The 24,478-nt window shown below is 52.6% G+C and overlaps 1 protein-coding gene and 1 pseudogene across 1 annotated transcript; one reads left to right on the top strand and one right to left on the bottom strand.

Moving 5' to 3' along the window:
• The window catches only part of LOC133777155 (leucine-rich repeat-containing protein 37A3-like), a 95,369-nt pseudogene extending 84,080 nt beyond the window's left edge, over positions 1-11,289 (bottom strand).
• Positions 11,290-17,378: 6,089 nt separating this feature from the next.
• On the top strand, positions 17,379-19,139 carry LOC133777159 (leucine-rich repeat-containing protein 37A3-like). Its single transcript, XM_062216627.1, has one exon. It carries the CDS (start codon positions 17,379-17,381, stop codon positions 19,137-19,139), a length of 1,761 nt encoding a protein of 586 aa, XP_062072611.1.
• Positions 19,140-24,478: the final 5,339 nt, after the last annotated feature.

Here is a 24,478-nt window from a genome sequence, read left to right as displayed (position 1 = left end):
CCTGAGGAAGTGGGACTCCCCTCAACCCAACAACAGGCCCCAGTGCAGACTCCAGAATTCCCTGGGAAGGTGGAATCTTGGACTCAAGAGGGTCTAGCTCAGACTTCAGAGCTCCCTGAGGAGACTGGGCCTTTCTCTACCCAAAACGATGCCACAGCTCAGCCTTCAGAGTATGCTGAGGAAGTCAGCCCATCTGTAGCCCAGCAGGGGGCCCCAGCTCAGACTCCCGGCCTGCCTGTGACCACTGAATATTCCCCCAGCAATCAGGAGCAGCCTGTTCAGCCTTCTGAGTCTCCCGAGATTGAACCTCCTAGAAGCCAACTGGAGGCCCTGGAGAAGCCTTTGGCACTCCCTGTGGAAGTCAAATCTCCAGTACAGCAAGATCCCCGAGCTCAAATGCTAGAAACTCCTGAGGAGAACATCATAGCTCACACTCCACAGATTCAGAAGGGGACGGACTGGTCTCTAGATCAGAATCAAGTTCACTGTTATAAACTGCCCAACATTACCATCAAGCCTGCAGATGTGGCACTGACCATAACTTCGGAGCCTACCATGGAGTGGGACTCTTCTGCAGCACAGCAGGAGGGCTCCACTCAGACTCCAGGCCCTCCTGTGTGGAGACAGAACCTTCTAGTGAACAGGAACAGCCCACTAAGTATATTGAGTCTTCTGTAGAGAACAAATCCTCTCCAGCCCAGCAGGAGACCCCATATCAAACTCTGGGCCCTTCCCTGGAGACAGAAGCTTCTCCAGCCCAGCTGGAACCCCCAGAGCAGACTCTGGTCCCTTCTGTAGAGACAGAACCTTCTCCATTCCAGCAAGGACCCAGAGCTCACACCCCAGGCCCTTCCGTGGAGGCAGAACCTTCTCCCCGTGAACAGGAGCAGATAGCTCAGTATGCAGAGGCTCTGGTGGAGACTCAGCCTCCTCCAGGCCCTCCCGTGGAGACAGAGCCTTCTCTCAGAGAACAGGAGCAGATTGCTCAGTATGCAGAGGCTCTGGTGGAGACTCAAGCTCCTCCAGGCCAGCTGGAGGCCCTAGCTCTGACTCCAGTCCCACCTATGGAGACCGAACCTTATATCAGTGAGCAGGAGCAACCAATGCGGCCCTCTGAGTCTTCTGAAGAGGTTGAATCTTCTGGAAAGAAGACAGAAGTCCCAGCCCAGCATCCAAGTCCTCACGCAGTGACCATTTTACCTCCAGGTCACCATCAAGTTCAGCAGAACGACTTGCCAAGTGTGACTACTAAACCTCCAGACCTGCAGCTGACCCTAACACCAAAACCTGCAGCAGAAGTGGAAACATTTCCAGTCAGCCATGAGGTCACAACAACTCAGGCCTCAGTCCCAGCTCTGCCTCCAAAGCCTCTTGAAGAGGTTGAACCATTGCCAATTCAGTCTCAAGAAGTTATTCAGGATGAGAAACCCTATTCGACCCAGCAGGAGGAAACAGCTGAAAATGTACAGACCCCCGAGGAGGCTGGACCTTCTCCAATCCATCAGGAAGCCCAAGGTCAAGCCTCAGTGTTCCCTATGGAGCCTGAGCCTTTGAAAGACCAGGAGGCAGACACAGCTCAGCAGCCAAAGCCCCCGGAAGAGGATGAGTACTCCCCAGTTCCAGGGGTCCCAGCTCAGCCTGAAGAACTGAAGGAACCTTCACCAAGCCAGCAGGGGATTTCCGTTCCACCTCTAGAGCGCCCCGTGCGTGCTTACCAATTACCACTCCAACAGGGAGACACAAACCAGCCTTCAGTAATCTTCCCAGAGATTAGTGATGCTATTCCAATGAATATGACATTTTCACCTCATATTCCGGAAGAAATACTCAGAACTCAGCATTTAAGGTTGTCTGAAACCACACCAAAACATGTGGATATTGACCTTGCCAGAACCCTAAAGCCCACTCCAGAAGTTGATCCTTACCCCGGTCAGCAGGAAGGACCTGCCCAGCCTACAGTTCCCACCAAGCGAGTTGAATTTTCTCCAACCCAGCTTGGGCCTCCTCTTGCCCAGCCTCCGGCACTGCCTGAAAAGGTGAAACCTTCTCCAGCTGAGTCTCCAGAGCCCCTCAAGAAGGCAAAACATGCTCCAGTGCAAAATGAAGCCCCAGCTGAGCCACAAGACTTCCCTAACATTCAATCGTCTGCAACCCAGCAGGAGCTTCAAACTCAGCAACCAAACCTGACCAAATTCACAGTTCAACCTTTGCATGTGGAACTTACCATAACTACACAACCTGGAATGGAAGGCGGACTTTACCAATCATGCAAGACACCCCAGTTTAGCTTCTATCTCCATCAAAGGAGGGTATAGCTCAAGCCCCAGGATATCAGGGGGTGACAGTTCCAACACCAGCTCAGGATCAAGCTCAGTTTCCAAAATCACCCCGCATCACATTTCAACCTTTTGATCTGGTGCTTACAATAACTCCACAGCCCATTACAGAGGCTGAACTTGCCACAAATGTGCAGGAGGCTCCACCTGAAGGAACTGTAGCTCAGCCACCAGTGCATCATGGGATGACAGTTCCAACATTAGGTCCGGATCAAAATCAACCTCCACTATCACCCAATGTCACAAATCAACCTTTAGACCTGGCACTTACCATTACTACAGAACCTACTACAGAGGCTGAGCATCCTACAGAACTGAGCAAGACTACAGCTCCATCTCCAAACCTGACTCCAGTCACAACTCAACATTTGGACCTGGGACTTACCATAACTCCAGAAACCAGTAGTATGGTGACTGAACCCTCTACAGACAAGCAGGAGACCTCAAGTCAACCTCCCAAGGAGGGTGTAACCCAATCTCCAACACATCAAGAGGTGACAGTTCCAACACTGGGTCATAATCAAGCTCAATTTCCAACATTGCCTACTAATATCACAGTTCAGCCTTTGGACACAACGCTTACCATAAATGCAAAGCATACCAGGAAGGCTGAACATTCTACAGCCCTGAAGAGGACTAAAGTACCTCCCGTGCACCATGAGGAGGTACTTTCACAACCAGACCAGGTTCAGGTGCAGCATCCAACCCTGACAGAAGTCACAGTTCAACCTTTGGATGTAGAACTTACCCTAACTCCAGAATCCATTGTGGAGGGTGAACCACTTCCAACCACCCAGGAGACTTCAGGGCAGCGTCCAGGGCCACAAAATGAAGTGGTCTATCAGCCTCCAGTTTATTATGAGATGGTAGTTCCAAAACCAAGTCAAGATCCAACTCCTCATTCAATGTCACCCAGTGCCACAGCTGAACCTTCGAAGCTAGAGCCAACCATAACTCAGGTACCCACTACACAGGAAGAACATTCTACAGCCTTGAAGCCTCTATCCTCCTCCTCCTTATCCAATGTACCCTGAGGTGACATTTTCACCTCCAGTCCAGATTCAGACTCAAACTCAGCATACAAACCTGCCTCAAGTCACAGTTAAGCCTCTGGGCTTGGAAATTACCCACACCACAACGTACTACAGAGGTTAAACCTTCTACTACCATGCAAATGACCCTAACTCCTTCTACAGAGCCACTAAAGGAGCTCGTACCTCAATCCCCAGGGGACAATGAGATGAAAGTTCCAACAGCAGGTCAGCATCAAGTTCAGCACCCACTATCACCCAGTGTCATAGCTCAGCCTTCCAAGATGGAGCTTACCAGAACTCTGGTACCCACTACAAAAGCTGGCCACTCTCCATCCCTGAAGAAGACTACAGATCTACATCCAAGCCAGGTTCAGACTCAGCACTCAACCCTAACTGAAGTCACAGATCAGCCCCTGAATGCGGCTGCCACCATAAATGCATGTGAGCTCTGTATTTGCAAAGATGAGACACTTTCATGCACTGGCCTCAGCCCAGTGTAGAAGCTTCACAAAGTTCCTGTACCAGAGCCCAACAGCTACAACGGCACCTTCAGCATATTGTAAGAATCTCCCTTCCTCATAGTTCCCTACAGCCTGCCTGTCTCAGCAGCTTTTCCTCAAGATCTTCTGAGCCTTCCTCAAGTCCCCACCTTATGTTGACTGTGTGTGTGTGTGTGGGTTGTTTTTTTTTTGGGGGGGGGGGGCGGGGGGACAGGCAGAATTAGATAATGAAAGAGAGCGAGACTAAGAGAAAGGTCTTCCTTTTTCCGTTGGTTCACCCCCCAAGTGGCCACTTTGCTTGTGAGCTTTCGTTATCCTCCTCCTCTTCTTAGTCTTGTGTGCCTTCTTCAGTCTCGTGTGATTGCCCTTACTCCTTTGCCTGATTATTTATGTATTGACATTCACCATATTATTACCTTGTTGCTTTACTCCCATTCTTAAACACAACCCTCATCCCAACTTATTAGAGATGATACAACAGTTTTAAGGATAGATTCTGGAGCCAGGTTGCCTGGCTTTGAACACAACAGGTCTCCCAGTGATTAGCTTTGTGACTTTGGACAAGTTACGTAGCTTGGATTCAATCTCCTCATCTGTAAAGCTGGCTTAAAGAATTGTGCGATGGACGTAACAGAAAATAGAACGGGTGACTCCACAGTCTTTCCCTGGATGACAGCGAGAATGATGGTGGTCTGTAAGGCAGAAGCACAGCAGTCAGAAAGAAGAGCCCGTTTGTGGGAGATGTGTTCAGTGTTAGGCACTTTTTATTGGTGAGCATAAAGTAACCCGAGTGGACATATCCACCAGGCAGGTGAGCAGACAGGTATCTGTTTTATTGCTGCTCCTGCTTCCAGGAAAATGTGTACCTAAAACAAACAGGTTCATTGTTGCTGAGGACTGAGGACAGAGTGAAAGGTAAGCACTCACAGCAATTCAGAGTTGAAGCTAAATATAAGTCATTTAGCACCTTCTTGTAAACATGTGTCGATTATGAGTACCTTCCCACTTTAGAAAAAGTGCACAGAAGAATGCAGGATAAAATGTGAAAGTATGAACCCCCACACACCCTCATCACCCCCTGGTCCCCACTCTATCACCCGTAACCCAGGTGTGTGTCTTTCCTTCCAACCTCCTCTCACTTTTTTCCCTATGGAGGTAATGCTTGGCTCCTGGCTCAGTGATCGGCACTTTTACCCTATGCCGTACTCCAAAAGGCTTTCCACATCAGCACATTAGTCCCTCTGATTTTAAATTGTCTGTATCCATTCCGTACTTGGAAAGATTTCAGCAGAGGGCGCTTTGCTAAAGCACTGGTATTACCTGTCATAGGGTTTCATTATCTTATTTGTGACAATACATTTTGCCCATTTTTTTCTTGAATTATTTATCCTTTTCTCACTGATTTATGGAAGTCACTTTAGACACCTGAGTTATTTTGGTGAAAATACTTAATATTCAAAGTGATTGACTGTCTTCACTGTCAAAGAGACTGGACAGAGATGAAGTGAAGCTTCTGAGAGGATGCCTCACTGTCTGTGTCAGTGGCCCCACATTATTTATTGAGTGAGCAAACCGGGAAGCAGAGAGCTATGGACCTCAAGAGCACTGGTGTTTATTAGAAAGCTGATAATATTTCTGTATTTCAGTTCTCCCCCATGAGGGTGCCATGATTTTCCCCTCGTTCTGTTCATTCTTTTGGAACCTATTCAAGGATGTGAACTGTGTTCCTTTACAGAAATTTCCAAGGAAACTCAATTTCTTTCATTGATGAAAATGTATGGGAAGCATACCGTTGGGCTGAGACACTGTGAGTACACACTCCCAAAACATGAATACAAAAAACTAACTGCATTGTAAGAGCTTTCTTTTTTTTCTTTTTCTTTTTTTTCTTTTTTTTCTTTTTTTTTTTTTTTTTTTTGACATGCAGCAGAGTGGACAGTGAGAGAGAGAGACAGAGAGGAAGGTCTTCCTTTTTGCCGTTGGTTCACCCTCCAATGGCCGCCGCGGACGGCGCATCTCGCTGATCCGAAGCCAGGAGCCAAGTGCTTCTCCTGGTCTCCCTTGCGGGTGCAGGGCCCGAGCACTTGGGCCATCCGACACTGCCTTCCCGGGCCATAGCAGAGAGCTGGCCTGGAAGAGGGGCAACCGGAATAGAGTCCGGCGCCCCAACCGGGACTAGAACCTGGTGTGCCGGTGCCGCAAGGCAGAGGATTAGCCTGTTAAGCCACGGCGCCGGCCAAGAGCTTTCTTGTTGAAGTATTTTGAGGTCAGTATGTCTGAGAAAAAGTATTCCTCTCTCCAGTCACATCAATGTCTGTTGATTATAATTCTATGGTTATTTTAACCAGGCACAGAATTTGAAATAAGAGGATGATGCTGCGGCTCCGGCACCGGCACCGGCACTCCAGGTTCTAGTCCCCGTTAGGTTGCCGGTTCTGTCCCGGTTGCTCCTCTTCCAGTCCAGCTTCTGCTGTGGCCCAGCCAGCCAGTGGAGGATGGTGCTTGGGCCCTGCACACGCATGAGAGACCAGGAGGAAGCACCTGGCTCCTGGCTTGAGTCAGCACAGCGCGCTGGCCATGGCAGCCATTTGGGGATGAACCAAGGGAAGGAAGACCTTTCTCTCTCTCTCTGTCTCTCTCTCTCTCACTAACTCTGCCTGTCAAAAAAAAAAAAAAATGAAATAAGAAACTACTTATATTTATTTGTATTTATCAGTAATACCTGATTATATTCTTAGTAGCTAAAAAGTGATAGGGATAGTGAAAAGTTTTGTTGTGTCCTAACTCCCTACCTATGAGGTAATAGTCACTGCTCTGAGTCTGGCATATATCCTTCCAAAAACTTACCTACAAGCATATTTACATAGAGCATAATCGGTGTGTTGTGTGGTTTAATAGGTGTGTTGTGTGGTTTCTTTCTTTTTTAACCTAAATAGTATTATCCTGCAACTTGGTTCTCCCACTCATGGTTTCTCCTGGATTTCTTTCCCTCCTGGTCCTCAGCTGGTTACCGTATTTATGTAAGCTCCAGCATGATATTCTATAGTATGGATGGCCATTTCACAGTTTACTTAATAATCCCTCTATTGATGGATTTTGGATTATGTCCACTTCTGATGCATTACTGCAATGAACATCCTTGTGCATACTTGTGGACATGGACAAGCATTTTGCAAAATAGAGGTCGAGAAAGAAAATGGAGAGGCTAGCGCTGAGGTGTAGTGGGAAAAGCCACCATCTGCCATGCCAGCATCCCATATGGGAGCTGGTTCAAGTCCTGGCTGCTCCACTTCTGATCCAGCTCTCTGCTATGGCCTGGGAAAGCAGCAGAAGATGGCCCAAATCCTTGGGCCCCTATACCCGTATGGGAGACCTGGAAGAAGTTCCTCGCTCCTGGCTTTGGAAATGCCCAGCTCCGGCCATTGCGGTCTTTCGGGGAGTGAACCAGTGGATTCAAGACTGACCTCTCTCTCTCTCTCTCTCTCCCTCCCTCTTCCTCTCTCTGTAACTCTGTCTTTCAAATAAATCAATCTTTAAAGAACCAAAAGTAATCAAGTATGGATACTTGATAAGACCTTAAAGACGAAGGCAAAAAAGAGACAAGTGGGGTCCCATCAAACTAAAAACCTTCTTACGGCAGCACAACAATCAATCAACAGAGCGAAGGCACAACCCACAGAACGGGAGAAAATATTCGCAAACTCTGTCCCTGACGAGGGGTTAATTACTGGAATACACAAAGAAGCAACTTCAGCGCAAATACAGCGCCCAAATGAGCCAGAGAGAGAGCAGGAGGTGTACAGACACCCCTCAGAGGAGGACACACAGATGCCCAGCAGGGACCCGAGCAAAGGCTCAGCACGGCGCATCGTCACGGGAGCGCAGAGCCAGCCCGGCAAGAGAGCGTCTCCCTTGTCGGATGCAGGAGATAACGCACACCCCGAGGAGGTGGAGGGAGGGCACCCTCGGAGGCTGTGGGTGGGAATCTGCGCAGTCGTGGTGCAAGGCTACACAAAGGCTTCTCCAGGAACTACAGCTAAAACCACCACAGGTGGCCAGCGCCATGGCATAGTGGATGAGGACGCCGCCCGCAGTGCCGGCATCCCATATGGGCACCAGATCGAGTCCCGGCTGCTCCACTTCCATCCAGCTCTCTGCTGTGGCCTGGGAAAGCAGTAGAAGATGGCCCAAGTCCTTGGGACCCTGCGTCCACGTGGGAGACCCAGAGGAAGCTCCTGGCTCCTGGCTTCAGATCGGCTCAGCTATGGCCATTGTGGCCAATTGGAGAGTGAACCAATGGATGGAAGACGCCCCCACCTCCCGTCTCTGCTTCTCTCTGTGTAACTCTGACTTTCAAATAAATAAATACATCATTAAAAAAAAAAAAAAAAAAAGGAAGAAACTCAGCCTGCTGCAGCTTTACTGAATTTCTGTCCAGCCCTGCTGAGACCACATGGTTCTGTGTTCCTTACACGGCCTGTGGGCTGAAACCCTCCCAGCCCCAGGACTCCCATGGTAACTGATTTGAGTTCTCACAGTGTGTGCGATGCACTGAAACATCACATGGTACCCCGTAAGAGCGTATAATACTTATATATCATCTAAAAAGGTTTTATAAATAGATTTTTTAAAAGATTTATTTATTTATTTGAAAGTCAGAGTTTGACAGAGAGAGTAGTAGAGAGAGAGAGAGAGAGAGAGAGAGGTCTTCCATCCACTGATTCACTCCCCAGATGGCTGCAATGGCCGGAGCTGTGCCGATCCAAAGCCAGGAGCCAGGAGCCAGGAGCTTCTTCTGGGTCTCCCACGTGGGTGCAGGGGCCCAAGGACTTGGGCCATCCTCCACTGATTCCCCCGGTCACAGCAGAGAGTTGGATGGAAAGAGGAGCAGCCAGGACTCGAACCAGCGCCCATATGGGATGCCGGCACTGCAGGCAGCCGCCTTACCCACTACGCCATAGCGCCAGCCCCCTATATAGTTTTAAAAGACTACACTCTCTCTACCTGAAATGTCCAACGCAGAGGAATCTAGAATGGAGACAGGGCAGTAGCGGTTGCCCATGGCTGGAGGGTGCACAGGGTAAGGGGAGATGATAACTACAGGGTAAGAGTTCCATCTGGGAGTGACAGAAATGCTCCAAAATTGAGTGTGATGCAGAGTGCACGATCGGAATGTACTAAAACCTCCTGAATTTGACCCAAAGAGAATGACCTGCAGCGTAAGTGAATTAGCTCTCGACAAAGTGCTCAACTCTTTTTTTTTTTGCCCCAGGCCAAATGTATGAACATGCTATTTTCCATTCAGCTCTGACATCCAGGCCAGCGGCTGACAAACTCCTGTCAAGACCGCAAGGCAGGGCTGGCGCTGTGGTGTAGCGGCGGGTTAAGCTGCCGCCTGTGACACGGGCATCCCAGATGGGCACCGGTTCGAGTCCCAGCTGCCCCGTTTCTGATCCAGATCCCTGCTGTAGCCTGGGAAAGCAGTGGAAGATGGCCCAAGTGCTCGCTCGCTCGCTCGCTCTCTCTCTCTCCCCCTCTCTGTAACTCTGCCTTTCAAATAAAAATGAATAAATAAAACAAGAGCCACAAGGCACACATTCCAGGCCTTGCAGACCACGTGGTCTCTGCTGGGAACTCCCAACTGCCCTTGCAGTGAAAGCACTTAGAAATGATGGGTAAATGAAAGAGCACTGTTTGTGTGCGAATAAAACTTTATTTGTCATTTGCTCAAAAAAAAGAAAAAGAAAAAAAAAAAACCTAACCAGCAGGCTAGCCTCCTGCTCTATGCGCTACAAACCCTGCCTGGATTTCACACCGCACCCTAGGAGGCTGATGGGGCTGGGGTGGGGGGTGGGGGTACACACTTGAAGCAGCTGTTTGCCCAGGCGAAGACAAGGCGCCACTGGGCATGCCCACGCAGCCAGGACACCTCCCGCACCGGGCAGCATGGAGCCAGCCTGTCACATCAAGTCTCCCAGCGCCTCAGAGACCCTCTCCTAACCCCCCTGTCCAGGCCTCTGATGACCTCAGGGCCACCTAGCACCAGCGTGCCACACCGCAGTCTCCCCCAAGAACGACCTGCCTGGCGCGACTTCCCCCACGCCGAAGCTGAGAACCGGAGGAGCCTTCTAGAACGCACATACGTGCGCACACACATACACGCACACACGTGCGCATGTGCACACACACACACACACGAGCACGCGGGGGCATGGTCTCCGCGACTCGCGCCCCCGTGCCGCCTTTTTTCATCCACGCGTGTTTTCTCTGCATCTGACTGCCGACCACGCACCCGGGACTTCCAGGGGATCCGCATTGCAACAGAGGAAGATGGCGGATCCAAGGCCAAGTGAGCGGCCACTCGCCTAAATTTCAACCCTTTGCTTCTGCGCCCTCTGCTGGTGCTGGGCCCCACTGGGGACGCCCGTGCTATTCTAAAAAATGGCTCTTCCTGGCACACCTGCGGGCCCTGACGGGGACATCTCATTTGTATAACTAGGAGCTGGCGCTGTACAGTGTAGTGGGGAAAGCCGCCGCCTGCAGTGCTGGCATCCCATATGGGCGCCGGTTCGAAACCCGGCTGCTCCACTTCCGATCCAGCTCTCTGCTGTAGCCTGGGAAAGCAGTAGCAGATGGCCCGAGTCCTTGGGCCCCTGCACCCCCGTGGGAGACCCAAAGAAGCTCCTGGCTCCTGGCTTCGGATCGGCGCGGCGGGTTAGAGGCTCAGCTTGGTCACCTGGCTACACACACACAGCCCTGCTGCGCCCCCGGCCCAGGGAAACAGCGCAAAGAGACGGCCACTCCCGACGTCCCCCCGCCCCACCCCCAAACCCCGCTCCTGGGGGATCAGAGTCACCGCCTTCCACAGGCCTCCTCGGCTTAGGAGGCAGAGGGGTCGCACACAGGTTCAGGACAGACGGCTAGACACGGCCAGCAAGCTGCAGCCTTGACCTTTGCCCTGTGACCTTGGCCAAGTCCTGAGCCGCAGCCCGAACCTGCCGCGTTTGCAACCTCGGCTGACCCTCGCTTCCCGTAGCAGACGCCTCGTGCTCTCATTAACCACGCGAGCCCGGTCCCGCTGCCCGGCCCTGCGCGCCCCAAAGCTCGCTCTCTGCCCACCCCAGCCCGACGTGGCCCCTCACCTGTCGGCGGCGAGTAGGCCCGGGCCGGGGACCCCAGGGCTGGCCCCGGCCCCACGGGCCGAGTCAGGAGGCGGCGCCCCCGGTCCCGCAGCCGGAGGCAGCTCCTCCACATCTCCACAGGGAGCTGGGGAGCACGCGGGACGCGAGACCAAGCCGCGCTGTCCGGCTGTCCGGACACCTCTCACGCCTCCCCGGATCCCCTCAGCCGCCTCTGGACGCCGCCATCTTCCGCATGAGCCCTACGGCGCCCCGTAGCCGCGGCGCGCCTCCTGCGCACACCTCGCAAACGCTCCTCGCCCCGCCCCTCCGCGCCGCGCCTCCGGAATAAGACTACAATTCCCAGAAGGCCGCTCGCGCTCCCCGCCACGTGTTCTCTCTGCTCGCCAATGGGCGGAAGCGCCGCGTGAGCTTGCTCCCGCCCTCCCCGGCGCTCCGGAGCCAAGTGGAGGGCAAGTGGGGTAGGGGGCCGAGCTCAGGACTGGGAGGCCTTGCCTGCGGGTTCCGGAGGGCGGGGGCGACCGGAGCGCTCGGTGCGCAGCGAGCGGGCGCCCCCCCCCCCCCCCCCAGCGCGCGAGCTCACTGTGCCCCAAACCGCCAGGCACCCGCGCGGCGGCGGCGGTTGCGGTTCCTCTCCCCTACCCAGCCCCCAGCCCTGGCTCCGGGGGACCCCGCAATGCCGGTGCGCACCGAGTGCCCCAGCCGGCCTCGCTCATCCCGCCGCCGCCCATCGCACCCAGCAGCCCGGCGTGGCCACCAGAAGAGCAAGGGGAATTCGTACGACGTAGAGGTGGTGTTGCAGGACCCTCTGGGCCGGGGGCCCCCCGCCTGCTAAGACCCTGAGGGAGCCTCCCCCACCCGAAACCAGAAACCCGCTGTCCAGGGTCCTCGTCTAGGGGGCCCTCCTCCTGCTGGAGTTTGTTGCTGGGAGAGCAAGATCTCCCTGTGCAGCCCACGACCGCTGGTTGCTCAGCCCGGGCACGTTCAGCCCGGGTGCTGTTAGCATCTTGCTTCCTGCCGTGCCGCCCCCCACCTTGGCTTCCGTCTCCTTGGCCTGGCCCCGGGCGGCCCCTGGGCTCCTGAAGACCCTCTCTTGCCTGTTGCCTGCACACAAGCCTCCTCCCAGCCTGGCCCAATCTGATTTCACGTCCACTCACCTCCCCGTCTTTGACCTGGATTTCTGAGTTCTGCCGCCAGTCCCTGACCCGCTTGGGAGCTGCAGTTTGACCTGCCTGGTCCTTGGCGGGTGCCACCCCCTCTCTCACATCGCTGGGAGCACCCCCTCCCCAGAACACACGCTGTTCCTTAGCCTGACACCCAGCTGCCTAGGCTGGACCTCAGAGCCCCCAGACCCCCAGACCCCTGTCCTCTTGAAAGCCCTTCCAGAAGCCAGGAGGCCCTGTGTGCTTCCTGCTCCCCATGTGAGAGTGATCTGTTTCTGGTGTTGGCCTTGTAACAGGTTTAAATCTTTATTTTTTTTTTATTTTATTTTTTTTGACAGGCAGAGTGGACAGTGAGAGAGACAGAGAGAAAGGTCTTCCTTTTGCCATTGGTTCACCCTCCAATGGCTGCCCGCGGTAGGCACGCTGCGGCCGGCGCACTGCGCTGATCCGATGCCAGGAGCCAAGTGCTTCTCCTGGTCTCCCTTGGGGTGCAGGGCCCAAGCACTTGGGCCATCCTCCACTGTACTCCCTGGCCACAGCAGAGAGCTGGCCTGGAAGAGGGGCAACCGGGACAGGATCGGTGCCCCGACCGGGACTAGAACCCGGTGTGCTGGCGCCGCAAGGCGGAGGATTAGCCTAGTGAGCCGCAGCACCGGCCACAGGTTTAAATCTTGAAAGGAAGTTTTCCCTTCCGCTAGCTGGCGTGCATTCCTCAATCTTTTTCTTTTTTTATCCTGTGTTTTGCGGGAATAAACAGTTCTCTCTGGTTTGGATTGGCAGAGCTGGGTCCTCCTAGCTTTGCTCTATAAGCTTAAAGGTCGATCATAAGCCGTGATGTCTCTGTTGTGGAGGCAAAACGATTGTGGCTGACGTTGTCGGTCCTCGGGACTGTATGTCTGGTCTGGTGGTCTCTTCTGCCTAAGACGTGAGACTGCAGGGTTGTAGGCTTCTGTTTTGTCTTAACTAATGAAATTCAGGATGTACATTTTTTTTCAAGATTATTTATTTGAGAGACAGAGTTACAGACAGAGGGAGGGACAGAGAGATCTTCCATGTGCTGGTTCACTCCCCAAATGGACACAATGGCCAGAGCTGGGCCGAACTGAAGCCAGCAGCCTCTTCTGGGACCCCAAAGTAAGTGCAGGGACCCAAGCACTTGAACCATCCTCTGTTGCTTTCCCAGGTACCTTAGCAGGGAGTTGGATCAGAAGTGGTGCAGCCAGAACTCGAACCGGAGCCCATATGGGGTGCTGGCTCTGCAGGCGGAGGTCTAGCCTACTATGCCACAGCACTAGCCCCAAGTCATGCTTGCCCCAAGTCATGCATTTTCCATGTACTTTCTTAAGCACCCTTATGTTTCATCTCCTCAGAATAAAACTATTTGGGGCTGGCACTGTGGCGCAGGTGGTTAAAGCACTGGCCTGAAGCGCCGGCATCCCCTATTGGTACCGGTTCTAGACCCGGTTGCTCCACTTCCGATCTGGCTCTCTGCTATCGCCTGGGAAAGCAGTAGAAGTGGGCACAAGTCCTTGTACCTGCGTGGGAGAACTGCACTCCCGGGCCACAGCAGAGGGCTAGACTGGAAGAGGAACAACCGAGACAGAATCCGGGGCCCTGACCGGGACTAGAACCAGGGGTGCCGGTGCCACAGGCAGAGGATTAGCCTAGTGAGCTGCAGCACCGGCCAGAGGTCTGCTCTTAATTGTCCTTAGCCTGCATCTGTCTGTGCGGAGGTGCTCTGGGCACGCGTCCATCCTAGTCCTTTGGCCCCTTGCTGCCCGCCTGCGGAGGTGCTCCGGGCACGCGTCCGCCCTGGTCCTTTGGCCCCTTGCTGCCCGCCCTCATGGGCTGGAGTCCAGTGCTCTGACCCGAGTGCAGGGCTGTGGCAGTGGCCGGAGGGTCTGACCCAGGCTCCCCCGGGCATTACTGGGCTTTAGCCGCCCCATCAGGAGCCAAGGCCGCAGCTGGCAAGGCTGTGACCAGGTGAGTGCCCCCGGGCGCCCACAGCCAGCTCGGACACCAGGCCCCATCACCATCCTCTTTTTGCTTCCAGGGCAAGTTTCTGGCTTTTTACCAGTACGCAAAATCATTTAATTCAGATGACTTCGATTATGAAGAGCTGAAGAATGGAGATTATGTCTTTATGCGATGGAAGGTGAGCTCCCCCTTCCCCGGCCCGTGTTCTCCGCCGCCTCCCGTGGGCCAGCGCTGGTAATGCACCCCACACACATGCTCTGCCCCAGGGCGTGCCTGGGGGACTGCTGGGTCCTCCATGGCTCTGGTTAGTGGTTGGCTGGGGAACTCCTGCCTGGGTGCACGTGCTGACACTGTTGCATCTTCTCCCTCTCCCTGCTCTCACCCCAGGAATCCCTTTGAGCCTGCAGGCTGAATCACCCACGTGCACTGTAGATTTGGGGTGGAGCCAGCCGTTTCTCTGAGTGTAGTCACCCATTAGACGGTCTTAATGCCATCAGAGTGACTGGTCTCCCCCCCAACTCCTTGCCACATCCTTTCCCTGGGGCCCTCTGCTCCCCTCCAGCTCAGGAAGTGAGGGACCAGGAATGGAATGTGGGTTTTCCACTCAGCCGCCCTCGGAGCGCTCCGTGTCGGCGCGGCTGTCGCCTGAGAAGTGGCTCTGTGCTCCCTGCCTGGGTAAGCGCGGGCAAAGCCGGGAAGCAAGCTTGTGAAGCTGCACCCAGCTCCTGCTCCTCCTGCTCCCGATCCGTGGGAGGACTCGGGAGGCCTCGCCAGCTCTCAGGCCGACGCGTCATCTAGGGTCCTCACGCAGGCCTCCTCGGGGGAGAGGGCAGGAGCGTCCCTCAGGCCGTCTGTGTTGCTGGGCACAGAGTCCGTGCCCAGCCTGCCCCTGTCTAGTGGGACGTGTGCCCGCTGAACCTGTTCAGCGCTCCAAGGGGCTGCCAGAATCCATCAGCTCCTGCTCAGGGCATACTGCGTGTGCCCCAGCAGCCTGAGTCACTGTATCCTGAAAACCCCGTCAATGACCCATCTGTGCCTGTGGGTCCCGTGGCTCCTCTTCAACTGGCAGCCTTTGTGGCTACCAGTCCAGGCGACTCAGCCTCTGGAGAGGGCCCAGGACCTGGGCCAGCTGACCTCCAGCCTCCCTTGGCTCTCTAGCCCTGGTCTTCCCACTCCTCGAATGCGCCACCTGAATCACCTGATGCTCTCACACCCCAAGCAGACCCCGGTGGCTTTGATTACCTGGGGTCTTCTGCTCCCTCCCAGATGCTGGCCTCGCTTCGAGAGTCCACTGTGAGTTTGGTTGCTTTTCTGGACATGGATTCAGCTCGAGGGCTGCCCCCAGAGCCAGAACAGCTTGCTGCTCCGTACCAGTATTTCAATAGGCTTACTCGACAACAAAGGCTACCAGTGCCCACTCCCGTGCTAGACAGGGATCAGGATCAGCCCCTGGCTCTGCCTCCTCGACTGGAAGGAAAGGTTCACCAGTCATTTGAAGCACTCATTCCGCCTCTACACAGAGTTCACAAGCAAACAAGTTGACTGTTTCACCCCTGATCCCCAAGAAAGATCTAGCTCGGCGTCGACGACTTCCTAAGGTTGGTGTTGGAACTCCAGACAAAGCGGCAAAGCTTCAGGGTCAAAATCAAGTTTTGCCGGCTGACTATGTGGTCTATCCTGGTGGTTTTCCTAAGGAATCCCAGGAGAACCCAGGGGAACCTGCACAGCTCTCTGAGCAGGCAGAACCATCTCAATTCCTGCTGGAGGGCCAGACTCCAAATCCAGAGACTCAGGAGCCCATCCAATCCTCCTCCCCACAGCAAGAAGAACAAGCTCCGCCTCCACAGCCCATTGAAACTGATGAGCCTGCTTCAACCCAGCAAGAGGGCCCAGGTCCAGACCTACAGCAGCCCGAGGAAGAAGCATCTCCATGGCAGCAGGAGGCCCCAGCTCAGAATCCATTTGCTACTGCAGAAGTAGTAGGGCAGGCATCAGTGCATCACCATCTTCACACTCCATCCTCACCTCAGATTGTAGCTCTCCAAGCAAACTTCCCCAGCGTCACTCTGAAACCTGCAGACACGGAGCTGACAGCAGCCTCAGAGGCCGGTGAGGAAGTTCAATCTACTCCAAGCACGGAGCAGGCTCCAGCGCAGCCTCTGGAGCATCCTGAGGAAGTGGGACTCCCCTCAACCCAACAACAGGCCCCAGTGCAGACTCCAGAATTCCCTGGGAAGGTGGAATCTTGGACTCAAGAGGGTCTAGCTCAGACTTCAGAGCCCCCTGAGAACACTGGACCTTTCTCTACCCAAAACGATGCCACAGCTCAGCCTTCAGAGTATGCTGAGGAAGTCAGCCCAGCTGTAGCCCAGCAGGGGGTCCCAGCTCAGCCTCCTGGCCTGCCTGTGACCACTGAATATTCCCCCAGCAGTCAGGAGCAGCCTGTTCAGCCTTCTGAGTCTCCCAAGATCGAACCTTCTAGAAGCCAACTGGAAGCCCTGGAGAAGTCCTCGGAACTCCCTGTGGAAGTCCAATCTCCAGTACAGCAAGATCCCCGAGCTCAAGCACTAGACTCTCCTGAGGAGAACATCATAGCTCAGACTCCACAGATTCAGAAGGGGATGGACTGGTCTCTAGATCAGAATCAAGTTCACGATTATAACTTGCCCAACATTACCATCAAGCCTGCAGATGTGGCACTGACCATAACTCCGGAGCCTAGCATGGAGCAGGACTCTTCTCCAGTGCAGCAGGAGGGCTCTGCTCAGACTCCAGCCCCTCCTGTGGAGACAGAACCTTCTAGTGAACAGGAGCAGCCCGCTCAGTATGTTGAGTCTTCTATAGAGAAAAAACCCTCTCCAGCCCAGCAGGAGACCCCATATCAAACTCTGGGCCCTTCCCTGGAGACAGAAGCTTCTCCAGCCCAGCAGGAACCCCCAGAGCAGACTCCGGTCCCTTCTGCAGAGACAGAACCTTCTCCATTCCAGCAGGGACCCAGAGCTCACACTCCACGCCCTTCCGTGGAGGCAGAACCTTCTCCCCGTGAACAGGAGCAGATAGCTCATATGCAGAGGCTCTGGTGGAGACTCAGCCTCCTCCAGGCCCTCCCGTGGAGACAGAGCCTTCTCTCAGAGAACAGGAGCAGATTGCTCAGTATGCGGAGGCTCTGGTAGAGATTCAAGCTCCTCCAGGCCAGCTGGAGGCCCTAGCTCTGACTCCAGTCCCTCCTATGGAGACCGAATCTTATAGAAGTGATCAGGAGCAACCAATGCAGCCCTCTGAGTCTTCTGAGGAGGTTGAATCTTCTGTAAAGCAGACAGAAGTCCCAGCCCAGCATCCAAGTCCTCACGCAGTGACCATTTTACCTCCAGGTCACCATCAAGTTCAGCAGTACGACTTGCCCAGTGTGACTACTAAACCTCCAGACCTGCAGCTGACCCTAACACCAAAACCTGCAGCAGAAGTGGAAACATTTCCAGTCAGCCATGAGGTCACAACAACTCAGGCCTCAGTCCCAGCTCTGCCTCCAAAGCCTCTTGAAGAGGTTGAACCACTGCCAATTCAGTCTCAAGAAGTTATTCAGGATGAGAAACCATATACGACCCAGCAGGAGGAAACAGCTGAAAATGTACAGACCCCCGAGGAGGCTGGACCTTCTCCAATCCATCAGGAAGCCCAAGGTCAAGCCTCAGTGTTCCCTATGGAGCCTGAGCCTTTGAAAGACCAGGAGGCACACACAGCTCAGCAGCCAAAGCCCCCGGAAGAGGATGAGCACTCCCCAGTCACAGGGGTCCCAGCTCAGCCTGAAGAACTGAAGGAACCTTCACCAAGCCAGCAGGGGATTTCCGTTCCACCTCTAGACCACCCCATGAGTGCGTACCAATTACCGCTCCAACAGGGAGACACAAACCAGCCTTCAGTAATCTTCCCAGAGATTAGTGATGCTATTCCAATGAATATGACATTTTCACCTCTTATTCCGGAAGAAATACTCAGAACTCAGCATTTAAGGTTGTCCAAAACCACACCAAAACATGTGGATATTGACCTTGCCAGAACCCTAAAGCCCACTCCAGAAGTTGATCCTTACCCCGGTCAGCAGGAAGGACCTGCCCAGCCTACAGTTCCCACCAAGCGAGTTGAATTTTCTCCAACCCAGCGTGGGCCTCCTCTTGCCCAGCCTCCGGCACTGCATGAAAAGATGGAACCTTCTCCAGCTGAGCCTCTAGAGCCCCTCAAGAATGCAAAACATGCTCCAGTGCAAAATGTAGCCCCAGCCAAGCCGCAAGACTTCCCTAACACTCAATCGTCTGCAACCCAGCAGAGGCTTCAAACAGCAACCAAACCTGACCAATGTCACAGGTCAACCTTTGGACGTGGAGCTCACCTAACTACACAACCTGGAATGAAAGGTGGACTTTCTCCAATCATGCAGGAGGCCCCAGTTCAGCTTCCAGGGCCATCTAAGGAGGGTATAGCACAACCCCCAGGATATCAGGGGGTGGCAGTTCCACCACCAGCTCAGAATCAAGCTCAGTTTCCAAAATCGCCCCACATCACATTTCAACCTTTTGATCTGGCGCTTACAATAACTCCGCAGCCCATTACAGAGGCTGGACTTGCCAAAAATGTGCAGGAGACTCCACCTAAAGAAACTGTAGCTCAGCCACCAGTGCATCATGGGATGACAGTTCCAACATTAGGTCAGGATCAAAATCAACCTCCACTATCACCCAATGTCACAAATCAACCTTTAGACCTGGCACTTACCATTACTACAGAACCTACTACAGAGGCTGAGCATCCTACAGAACTGAGCAAGACTACAGCTCCATCTCCAAACCTGACTCCAGTCACAACGCAACCTTTGTTCCTGGGACTTACCATAACTCCAGAAACCAGTAGTATGGTGACTGAACCCTCTACAGACATGCAGGAGACCTCAAGTCCACATCCCAAGGAGGGTGTAACCCAATCTCCAATACATTAAGAGGTGACAGTTCCAACGCTGGGTCAAAATCAAGCTCAATATCCAACATTGCCTAATATCACAGTTCAGCCTTTGGACACAACACTTACCATAAATGCAAAGCGTACCAGGAAGGCTGAACATTCTACAGCCCTGAAGAGGACTAAAGTACCTCCCGTGCACCATGAGGAGGTACTTTCACAACCAGACCAGGTTCAGGCTCAGCATCCAACCCTGACAGAAGTCACAGTTCAACCTTTGGATGTAGAACTTACCCTAACTCCAGAATCCATTGTGGAGGGTGAACCACTTCCAACCACCCAGGAGACTCCAGGGCAGCCTCCAGGGCCACAAAATGAAGCGGTCTATCAGCCTCCAGTTTATTATGAGATGGTAGTTCCAAAACCAAGTCAAGATCAAACTCCACATCCAATGTCACCCAGTGCCACAGCTGAACCTTCGAAGCTAGAGGCAAGCATAACTCAGGTACCCACTTCACAGGATGAACATTCTACAGCCTTGAAATCTATATCTCCTCCTCCTTATCCAATGTACCCTGAGGTGACATTTTCACCTCCAGTCCAGATTCAGACTCAGCATACAAACCTACCTCATGTCACAGTTAAGCCTTGGGACCTGGAAATTACCCAAACTCCACAACGTACTACAGAGGTTAAACCTTCTACTACCACGCAAATGACTCTAACTCCTTCTACAGAGCCACTAAAGGAGCTCGTACCTCAATCCCCAGGGGACAATGAGATGACAGTTCCAACAGCAGGTCAGCATCAATCTCAGCACCCAACCTCACCCAGTGTCATAGCTCAGCCTTCCAAGATGGAGCTTACCAGAACTCTGGTACCCACTACAAAAGCTGGCCATTCTCCATCCCTGAAGAAGACTACAGATCTACATCCAAGCCAGGTTCAGACTCAGCACTCAACCCTAACTGAAGTCACAGATCAACCCCTGAATGTGGCTGCCACCATAAATGTATGTGAGCTCTGTTCCTGCAGAAATGAGACACTTTCATGCACTGGCCTCAGCCCAGTGCAGAAGCTTCACAAAGTTCCTGTACCAGAGCCCAACAGCTACAACGGCACCTTCAGCACATTGTAAGAATCTCCCTTCCTCATAGTTCCCTACAGCCAGCCTGTCTCAGCAGCTTTTCCTCAAGATCTTCTGAGCCTTCCTCAAGTCCCCACCTTATGTTGACTGTGTGTGTGTGTGTGTGGGTTGTTTTTTTTTTTTGGGGGGGAGGGCGGGGGGACAGGCAGAATTAGACAGTGAAAGAGAGCGAGACTAAGAGAAAGGTCTTCCTTTTTCCGTTGGTTCACCCCCCAAGTGGCCACTTTGCTTGTGAGCTTTCGTTATCCTCCTCCTCTTAGTCTTGTGTGCCTTCTACAGTCTCATGTGATTGCCCTTACTCCTTTGCCTGATTATTTATTGACATTCACCATATTATTACCTTGTTGCTTTACTCCCATTCTGAAACACAACCCTCATCCCAACTTATTAGAGATGATACAACAGTTTTAAGGATAGATCCTGGAGCCAGGCTACCTGGCTTTGAACACAACAGGTCTCTCAGTGATTAGCTTTGTGACTTTGGAAAAGTTATTTAGCTTGGATTCAATCTCCTCATCTGTAAAGCTGGCTTAAAGAATTGTGCGATGGACGTAACAGAAAATAGAACGGGTGACTCCACAGTCTTTCCCTGGATGACAGCGAGAATGATGGTGGTCTGTAAGGCAGAAGCACAGCAGTCAGAAAGAAGAGCCCGTTTGCGGGAGATGTGTTCGGTGTTAGGCACTTTTTATTGGTGAGCATAAAGTAACCCGAGTGGACATATCCACCAGGCAGGTGAGCAGACAGGTATCTGTTTTATTGCTGCTCCTGCTTCCAGGAAAATGTGTACCTAAAACAAACAGGTTCATTGTTGCTGAGGACTGAGGACAGAGTGAAAGGTAAGCACTCACAGCAATTCAGAGTTGAAGCTAAATACAAGTCATTTAGCACCTTCTTGTAAACATGTGTCGATTATAAGTACCTTCCCACTTTTTAAAAGTGCAAAGAATGCAGGATAAAATGTGAAAGTATGAACCCCCACACACCCTCATCACCCCCTGGTCCCCACTCTATCACCCGTAACCCAGGTGTGTGTCTTTCCTTCCAACCTCCTCTCACTTTTTTCCCTATGGAGGTAATGCTTGGCTCCTGGCTCAGTGATCGGCACTTTTACCCTATGCTGTATTCCAAAAGGCTTTCCCACATCAGCACATTAGTCCCTCTGATTTTAAATTGTCTGTATCCATTCCGTACTTGGAAAGATTTCAGCAGAGGGCGCTTGGCCAAAGCACTGGTATTACCTGTCATAGGCTTTCATTATTCTTATTTGTGACAATACATTTTGCCCATTTTTTCTTGAATTATTTATCCTTTTCTCACTGATTTATAGAAGTCACTTTAGAGTTATTTTGGTGAAAATACTTAATATTCAAAGTGATTGACTGTCTTTACTGTCAAAGAGACTGGACAGAGATGCAGTGAAGCTTCTGAGAGGATGCCTCACTGTCTGTGTCAGTGGCCCCACATTATTTATTGAGTGAGCAAACCAGGAAGCAGAGAGCTATGGACCTCAAGAGCACTGGTGTTTATTAGAGAGCTGATAATATTTCTGTATTTCAGTTCTCCCCCATGAGGGTGCCATGATTTTCCCCTCATTCTGTTCATTCTTTTCCAACCTAATTCAAGGATGTGAACTGTGTTCCTTTACAGAAATTTCCAAGGAAACTCAATTTCTTTCATTGATGAAAATGTATGGAAAGCATACCGCTGGGCTGAGACACTGTGAGTACACGCTCCCAAACATGAATACAAAAAACTAACTGCATTGTAAGAGCTTTCTTTTTTTTCTTTTTTTTCTTTTGACAGGCAGCAGAGTGGACAGTGAGAGAGAGAGACAGAGAGGAAGGTCTTCCTTTTTGCCGTTGGTTCACCCTCCAATGGCCGCCGTGGACGGCGCATCTCGGTGATCCGAAGCCAGGAGCCAAGTGCTTCTCCTGGTCTCCCTTGCGGTTGTGTGCTTCTCCTGGTCTCCCTTGCGGGTGCAGGGCCCGAGCACTTGGGCCATCCGACACTGCCTTCCCGGGCCATAGCAGAGAGCTGGCCTGGAAGAGGGGCAACCGGAATAGAGTCCGGCGCCCCAACCGGACTAGAACCTGGTGTGCCGGTGCCGCAAGGCAGAGGATTAGCCTGTTAAGCCACGGCGCCGACCAAGAGCTTTCTTGTTCAAGTATTTTGAGGTCAGTATGTCTGAGAAAAAGTATTCCCCTCTCCAGTCACATCAATGTCTGTTGATTATAATTCTATGGTTATTTTAACCAGGCACAGAATTTGAAATAAGAGGACGATGCTGCGGCTCCGGCACCGGCACTCCAGGTTCTAGTCCCCGTTAGGCTGCCGGTTCTGTCCCAGTTGCTCTTCTTCCAGTCCAGCTTCTGCTGTGGCCCAGCCAGCCAGTGGAGGATGGTGCTTGGGCCCTGCACGCGCATGAGAGACCAGGAGGAAGCATCTGGCTCCTGGCTTGAGTCAGCACAGCGCGCTGGCCGTGGCAGCCATTTGGGGATGAACCAAGGGAAGGAAGACCTTTCTCTCTCTCTCTGTCTCTCTCTCTCTCACTAACTATGCCTGTCAAAAAAAAAAAAAAAAAAGAAATAAGAAACTACTTATATTTATTTGTATTTATCAGTAATACCTGATTATATTCTTAGTAGCTAAAAAGTGATAGGGATAGTGAAAAGTTTTGTTGTGTCCTAACTCCCTACCTATGAGGTAATAATCACTGCTCTGAGTCTGGCATATATCCTTCCAAAAACTTACCTACAAGCATATTTACATAGAGCATAATAGGTGTGTTGTGTGGTTTAATAGGTGTGTTGTGTGGTTTCTTTCTTTTTTAACCTAAATAGTAACATCCTGCAACTTGGTTCTCCCACTCATGGTTTCTCCTGGATTTCTTTCCCTCCTGGTCCTCAGCTGGTTACCGTATTTATGTAAGCTCCTGCATGATATTCTATAGTATGGATGGCCATTTCACAGTTTACTTAATAATCCCTCTATTGATGGATTTTGGATTATGTCCACTTCTGATGCATTACTGCAATGAACATCCTTGTGCATACTTGTGGACATGGACAAGCATTTTGCAAAATAGAGGTCGAGAAAGAAAATGGAGAGGCTAGCGCTGAGGTGTAGTGGGAAAAGCCACCGTCTGCTGTGCCAGCATCCCATATGGGCGCTGGTTCAAGTCCTGGCTGCTCTACTTCTGATCCAGCTCTCTGCTATGGCCTGGGAAAGCAGCAGAAGATGGCCCAAATCCTTGGGCCCCTATACCCGTATGGGAGACCTGGAAGAAGTTCCTCGCTCCTGGCTTTGGAAATGCCTAGCTCCGGCCATTGCGATCTTTCGGGGAGTGAACGAGCGGATTCAAGACTGACCTCTCTCTCTCTCTCTCTCCCTCCCTCTTCCTCTCTCTGTAACTCTGCCTTTCAAATAAATCAAAAGTAATCAAGTATGAATACTTGATAAGACCTTAAGACGAAGGCAAAAAAGAGACAAGTGGGGTCTCATCAAACTAAAAACCTTCTTACAGCAGCGCAACAATCAATCAACAGAGCAAAGGCACAACCCACAGAATGGGAGAAAATACTTGCAAACTCTGCCCCTGATGAGGGGTTAATTACTGGAATACACAAAGAAGCAACTTCAGCGCAAATACAGCGCCCAAATGAGCCAGAGAGAGAGCAGGAGGTGTACAGACACCCCTCAGAGGAGGACACACAGACGCCCAGCAGGGACCCGAGCAAAGGCTCAGCACGGCGCATCGTCACGGGAGCGCAGAGCCAGCCCGGCAAGAGAGCGTCTCCCTTGTCGGATGCAGGAGATAACGCACACCCCGAGGAGGTGGAGGGAGGGCACCCTCGGAGGCTGTGGGTGGGAATCTGCGCAGTCGTGGTGCAAGGCTACACAAAGGCTTCTCCAGGAACTACAGCTAAAACCACCACAGGTGGCCAGCGCCATGGCGTAGTGGGTGAGGCTCCGCCCGCAGTGCCGGCATCCCATATGGGCACCAGATCCAGTCCCGGCTGCTCCACTTCCATCCAGCTCTCTGCTGTGGCCTGGGAAAGCAGTAGAAGATGGCCCAAGTGCTTGGGACCCTGCCTCCACGTGGGAGACCCAGAGGAAGCTCCTGGCTCCTGGCTTCAGCTCGGCTCAGCTCCGGCCATTGTGGCCAATTGGAGAGTGAACCAGTGGATGGAAGACGCCCCCACCCCCCACCTCTGCTTCTCTCTGTGTAA

This window comes from Lepus europaeus, chromosome 18 (genome assembly GCF_033115175.1).
Source record: "Lepus europaeus isolate LE1 chromosome 18, mLepTim1.pri, whole genome shotgun sequence".
Taxonomy (NCBI): Eukaryota; Metazoa; Chordata; class Mammalia; order Lagomorpha; family Leporidae; genus Lepus; species Lepus europaeus.
Note: the sequence above shows the minus strand (reverse complement) of the source record. Positions and strands in the feature narration are given on the sequence as shown.

What these genes read in the sequence shown, in the direction of transcription:
- LOC133777159 (XM_062216627.1), top strand. Translation starts at nt 17,379, where the DNA reads ATGGAGACCGAATCTTATAGAAGTGATCAGGAGCAACCAATGCAGCCC.